The 6,885-nt window shown below is 41.7% G+C and overlaps 1 protein-coding gene across 1 annotated transcript; it reads right to left on the bottom strand.

Moving 5' to 3' along the window:
- Positions 1-714: 714 nt before the first annotated feature.
- On the bottom strand, positions 715-6,549 carry LOC119355465 (tetratricopeptide repeat protein 1-like). Its single transcript, XM_037622269.1, has 5 exons — positions 6,171-6,549; positions 4,602-4,669; positions 2,928-2,977; positions 1,227-1,363; positions 715-1,138 (listed from the first exon to the last, which is right to left on the bottom strand). The coding sequence occupies exons 1-5, from the start codon at positions 6,182-6,184 to the stop codon at positions 916-918; spliced, it is 492 nt and encodes a 163-aa protein (XP_037478166.1). The 5' UTR covers positions 6,185-6,549; the 3' UTR covers positions 715-915.
- Between the last annotated feature and the right edge of the window lie 336 nt (positions 6,550-6,885).

The following is a 6,885-nucleotide window of genomic DNA, read 5'->3' as shown; positions in this document are numbered from 1 at the left end:
GTTGTACATGCCCTAAGGACATATGTGAGTAGTGGGTCCGAGTTAGGGGTAGAAATGTTACTGTCTGAAACATAATATACTGGGCTCACCCACTTACTAATATGGTTTACAAAATTATACATGCATTAGGAAGTCGTATTACCTATTCCCATCCGCTTCTTTCATCTTCACGTGTTTTTCAAGATTTCAATTAATTTTAATTTTGTCATGATGTGTAAATCATGTTATACATTCGATATTGTTGGATCCGTATTACAAGAATTTTTTGATAGATTTCCTATTGTGATTTATACAAGGCAAAAAGGTAACATCATATAAGTTTTTCCTGCCTTGGTGTTGGTTTGATCGGGTTTGTTAGGATTGTTACAACATCTAGTTCTACAAAATTCTTGTGTTTTTCATTATTCCTTTTTCACATGCATTATCTCTTCCTGTAAATATCATAAAAGTACTTGGCCTTGGTGGACTAGCACTTTGGCAGGGGTGTGGGAAATGCTAACATTTGCCTCGTCATCAAGAAGTCCTTGCCTTCTTTCTCTAGCATGCGTCCAACCAGACTTCGTTGGGTATTAGTAGAAGATTGCCCGAATAGAACTACAGACGAGTCACTGAGACAAAAAAGATCTACTCCTCAAATCTCTAACAAAAATCGCAAGGCAAACTTTTTTCTCCCAAAACACATGGAATCGCATGGGCAGCACCTGCACAATGAACTAAATCCGAACCTTCGGGGTGATTTTGCAAGCAATCTGGAAGTTACTTCTTTCGAGAGAAAAGCAAGCTGGAAGTTCAGACACAGAAAACTCGCACTGGTAGCAAAATCTTACAACTTCCAAGTTCACACATGGCAAGGGTCACCTTCAAACCAAGATAAAAATAACTGCATTCATTTCTTTAGATAGTCAGTCTGCACTATCAGATATCCATGGACTGAGGGGTTGACAAAGCATTGTTCTTCTTCTTCTTCTTCTTCCTTTTCTTGTCCTTCCTAGATTTCTTCCCGCTCTTTGCAGATTCGTCGTCTTTCACGGAAGAAGGCGGTTGTGTTGATACCAGATGCTGATGAATTGCAGCCAATGGGTCTAGCTGGAACTGAGCATTGTTCAGTACAGCATTCAGTTGAGCAGACTCTCGTTGCCTGAAAAATAAAGAAGGTACTGAAACTGTGATGGAAAAATAAAAACAAAGAGAAAGATTGGAGGGCAGAGATTTCATGTGAGGATTACACTAAAGCCTGCTTCGATTTGCGGTTAAGCTTTACTTCCGTCTGCTGCTGGGAGCTGGCTGTTTGTGGAAGGAACTCAGAAAGTGCTGACAGATCATATGCTTTCAGTTTCTTCTGACGGCTCCTCTGTTTCTTTTTCTACAGACAAGAAACTCAAATGAACCATCTAGCATAATAACTGCATATGAATATCTTTGTATCTGATCAGTTGCAGCATATAGCGTGGCCATCGCCCAGCAGTAACAAAAACAAGACAGTAGACAGCTAGAGGCAAGCTGCTTTGGACAAGCAAATGGCCTCTTTCCAACACCCACAAATACATTTGATGAGAACTGAATGTAAACTTCTGTGTTGGGTATATTGCAAATAATAAAAACAAGACAAACAAATAAACAACCAGTAGTGTGAGGCTAATTCGGAAAGGCAAAACACATCCCTTTAACACATATGAACACAATTGTTTGATAGACAGGCAATTTGCAACCTGTAACTAGCTAAATGCATCAAATGTGCCACAATATTCATGACGCTAAGGACACAAGGGCATCAGATTTTTTTTTTACCAATGACAAAATTTCAGAGGCAGATCAGTAGTTGAGACTCGAACATTTTTAAGGTAATGACCGTGCATTTCTTTTTTTTGTACCAGAACACCATCAGCAGAAACTGTGGAAAAAAGACCTTAATAAGCGACCAAGAAGTAATCCTTATCCATCTAGCCTTGATTACTCAATTTGTTACAACTGAGTACCTAGACAAGCTAGATCAATGTAAATAACTTTTCTTTGTTTTGCCAATGGCCCAGCTTGGCATAACGTGTGGCTTCGCTATGTTTATAGCTTGCCTTGTGGCTTGGCTTTTCATGACTGGCACACATGATAGTGTTTGTCTTGCTGACACACTCTCCATGTAGCTGTTAGTGGCTTATGCTAAAATAGCATGAAATTAAGCAACCTTACTGGCCTCTTCCTCGATGATGTGACTAAACTGGAGAAAACTAGCCTAATTAACATTCCATGTGTGAATGACCCTCAATACCAAATGTGCTCAATTGTCATTCCACACACTGGCTGGCACGTGTAACTCAGTATTAGCTTGTCAAAGAGGGCATGCAAGAAGTCTCTTGGGATGAAATTGTGGGTACACATGGTAGTGGATCCAATTACCCTGGTTTGGAGGACTTCCACTCCTAATTAAAAAGGTCAGGGTGATAGCTCAGACAAGTTACCTTTGATCATGCTGAATCACGGCATTCACAAAACTATTTTGTTTGTCAAACATGCATGGTTGTTAGTTTTATACTTGGGCAGTGAGCCTATTGTAGTTTATTATCAGTTTCCACATATATGAGCAACTATCCTTTATTATATCCTATCTTAACAAGACATAGGTGGAGCCTATTTCCCCCATGCAAGAGTTTTCTGTCCAGAGTTTAATCAACTTCTAGATTTAATTTAATTTGCGAGCCTGACATGATGTCCACCTGGTACCCTGATTTATGATTCAATACTCTTAATTAACTCCATGAGCGGTCCCTATTTCACGTTCTTATGAGCCAGACAAGGATGAGAGGTTTGTTTTATTTTTGTTTGAAGTGAACCATCAAAGGAATAAACAAATTCATAATGTTGCACATTTATGCAAAAGCCGACCAAAAGGAACGATATACTAATGGAGGGCAGAATTAGAAGCATCTTTGTACCTTACTGATAGCCTTTTTGGCCTGTAGGGAGGTAACCGCATCTTTCACTTCTGGAATGATGAGCAAAGAGTCCAATGAGTTACAATGCAAGTTGAGGCAAGCAAAACAAGCCATATTATGCTGTAATATTAGTCAAGGTGGATGCATAGAACAAGCAAAATGCAATACATGCATGACATAAAAATAATCATCAATCATAAATTCATAATGAAATCTCTAATCTCCTTTCCATTTTATTATACAGTTCGAAAAATGAATACACAAGAAAACACAACAATATGTACAAAACAGATTATACTATAAGTAACTTGCATTTTGGACCAGCTTTTATTACAGTAGTTGTAATTTGCACAATGTATGCCCAAATGTAGCACTATACACATCCAGTTGGGTCACATAATGTTTGCACTTTGCACCAGGTTTTGACACTTCACAAAAAATGGCCCGGTTCCCTGACTTGGGCTCATCTGTCAGGTACCATGTCAACATGCCATGGATTCTCTACACCGATGAGTGGTCCTTTACATTTGACCATTTTGCCTCCTGACTCATGAGGTTCCGAATTGTAATCTGTTTCATACTTCCATGTCAATGAACCAGGTTCATTAATATCACTGTAACGCAAACCATAAACCACCTCCTAGGAGGCATGTAACTTTTAGCTTCCCTTTTCAATGAAAAGAAACGCAAAGTCTTCGTGTCGCGTTTTTTCGAAAAATGAATCAGGTTCAGTTTTCCGTGAACCATCATAACCTGGGGCAAAGTGCAATGCTATGTGGCCCCTACTGGTGCGAAAACGTGATATCCTGCATTTAGACATACATGGTCCCAACTGCAACTGCTGTAATAAAATCCGATTATAAGTATAGTATCACCGAACACTACACATGTGCATGCTTTTGCATTACCAGGCTTACGGTAAGACAACAAGCACATAAACCAAACGAGGAGGGTCTTTTTAATTTTGTGGATGAACATGATTCACAGATATCAAGGAAACTAGAAGTAACTTTTCCTTGTTTGGATCCACTGACCACCTTGCCCACATAAGCAGATGAGCAATAGATCAAGGAATCAGGGTTAGCATTGCTAGGTGTTTGATTCTTTTACAGAGAAATATATAGCAAATTATTAATTGCTTAAAATATCTTCTATGGGTCTATCTGGTGACATGACAAATCGATTCACAATTCTAACCTTGCACACATGAATGATCGAAGTGAGCTTTTTGAAATATACCAAAATTATAACCTCCTGTAGTTGCATGGCTAACAAAAGAACCAATATTTCTTGCAACAATTCATCATTATATTAACCAGTTATCTGCCATAACAAAATAATTTTGTAACGATGAGAACGTTCTCTTTAAGAATAGCATGGAAGTCATATGGCTACAGACAATTGCCATCACCTTGAGTATTTTTAAACTGCATGGCTCGACACACAACAATGTACTCCCTCCGTCCAGAAATACTTGTCAGGGAAATGGATGTATCTAGACGTATTTTAGTTCTAGATACATCCAGTTTTATCCATTTCTTCGACAAGTAATTTCGGACGGAGGAAGTACAATATAGAATAAGTACATGTTCACAAGAACAATACAACAAAACCCTACCGAGCAGGGACACATGGAAGAAAAATTGTGGCCCTCAAAAGGAAGGTTGCACTTACTTGTATAGAAGCTGAGCTTCTTCTCTAGCTTTTTCTGAGAGTTGAGCTCCTGCTTCTTAGACCCACTCCTGCAAACATTAAAAAATTCAATGATAAGGAGCCTTCAGGAGAACACAGCAATCAAATCCACAACACAATTACAAGAATTTAAGACAAAATTATTCCACCCCAAGAAAGGGTTCAGATGAATAACAGTATATGAGCGCATCACAGCAAATGCTACTGGATCAGCAACCATAGCTCCCAAATCCTGCTACTAATCTTCATCTTTCTAGTCACCAGTTATCACCAAATACACTTCTAATCTTTATTATAGCTACACTACTTGTAATACATGGTTCTTTGCCACCAAAATGCATTAAGCAATAGAAACCCAGAAATCATGATGCAAGGGGCTGGCGGGGAGGTGGCCATCGGGGTCGCAGTGCGTGGCGGCAGTGAGCGTGCAAGGCCAGACTAAGGCAAAGTTGGCAGCAAGCATGAAGGGAACGAGGCACAGAGGCAAGCATGCTGACAATCTATTTAGTTTCGACATGGCAAAGAGAAAAAACAGAACATACATTGCAGGACTGCTCAGTCGATGCCGCCGTTGTTGTGGCGGTGCCACCAACTGGCGGTCGTGGAATCGGGCATGGCACAGCAGTGGTTTATCAGAAATCACACACGGTAGTGTGGGCGGCGGCTAGTGTACGCGAGTTAACCGCGGCGTGGCTGCTGCTGCCGGTTCTGTTTTTCTTTCATAGAGCAGTTCTATGAGTTCGTTTGGTTGGCGAATTGGGGGACTATCCGCGATGCAGGCCTGCAGGCTGCAGCGGCAGGATGGCGGCGTATTGGCATTGTAACTCCATGAGCTTGTGAGCTTAGCCGACTTGGGCCTTATTCCAGCTATCACTAGGGCTAGTCAGCAACTTCGGCACCTCCAAAAAAGCAAATACTGTTGAATTCAATCAACCAAATGAACAACTGAAAACCACCAACTTAAAACATATTTTGATTTCGAACCCTTCGAACTTTGCTTCGGTCTCGGCTAGTGCAGAGAGGATGACACAGCCTGGACGAGATGTACAACAGAACTTTACAGGAGCATATGAAGATCTCTAGATATCTAAGACCAGTCCAGTTTCACACCAATGAACACCTCCTTTCAAGCCTATATTCGTTTCTTTTCGCAAATGTGCTACTCACTAAATAAACTGTAAAATAAGTAAATTTCTAGAAGGGCAATCTAGTACATTATTATTTTAATCTCACTCACACATCACTTTTTCAGAATGCATAATCTGATCCATGGTAAGGTTCAGACATCAAATCAAGAACATGCTATATTTGACAGAAAAAGATGCACTACCATGATGTGTCATCTACTCTTATCATCAAGATTGCTTCGGCCACTATAAATCTCAATATTTCTTCATCGGGGATAACTGGCACAAAATGATGCCCCTACTTTACTCCTTCAGTATGACAATGGCCACGAGAGAACTATCCAATTTGATGGCAGAATGCACCCATGGTATCCTTTTTCTTTGAATGATATACAGGCATACAGCAAATGTAGAATAGACGCACCTTTCTGGGGCCATGGTGGAGTGGAGTTCGGGAACCGAGCTGGGAGAAAGGTCGCGGCGCCCGCGGCGAGTGGGCGGGGAAGTATGGGCGCGAGGGAGAACCCGCGATGGTGTCAGCAGCTGGGGCGTTGCAGGCGCGTCGTTTGAGGTCGCGCGGCGGCGTTCGAGGAGGAGGTCCCGCCGGACACTGCGGTGCGGCGGGGTTGGAGGAAGATCCGGGAGAAGCACGCCGAGCGGTGGCGTTCGAAGAAGAGGTCGCGCCGGGCACTGGAGGCGATGCGGGGTGCAGGAGGGGTCCGGGCAGGGAGGAGCACGCGCGGCGGCGCTCAGGGAGGATGTGGCACGGGGGCGCAGTCGTGTTCGAGGCTTGTGGGATGTGTGACCTGGTCTGGGCCTGGGGGGTGGTGGGCTTCTTTTGGGTATTTTGGATGTGCGCTCAAGGGCCTGATTAATGAAGATTGGGCTAATGTTTTTTTTTCATCTAAAAAATGAAGATTGGGCTCTAAAAAAAACATATGTTCGTGGGCACGTCCGGTCGGGAATCTCATTTCTACGCATTTTCATGCACACACCTAAAGAAACGCATTTTCTCAAAAAAAAAAAACCTAAAGAAACGCATTTTCATGCACAGTAGATCATTCAGGCGATACAAATAGCATACAATGATGTAGCACACAACTATTCACCAATAAATAGTTCGAAGTTACAAGTACATG

The sequence above is a fragment of the Triticum dicoccoides genome, chromosome 2A (assembly GCF_002162155.2).
Source record: "Triticum dicoccoides isolate Atlit2015 ecotype Zavitan chromosome 2A, WEW_v2.0, whole genome shotgun sequence".
NCBI lineage: Eukaryota > Viridiplantae > Streptophyta > Magnoliopsida > Poales > Poaceae > Triticum > Triticum dicoccoides.
This window is presented reverse-complemented; position numbering and strand designations above follow the sequence as displayed.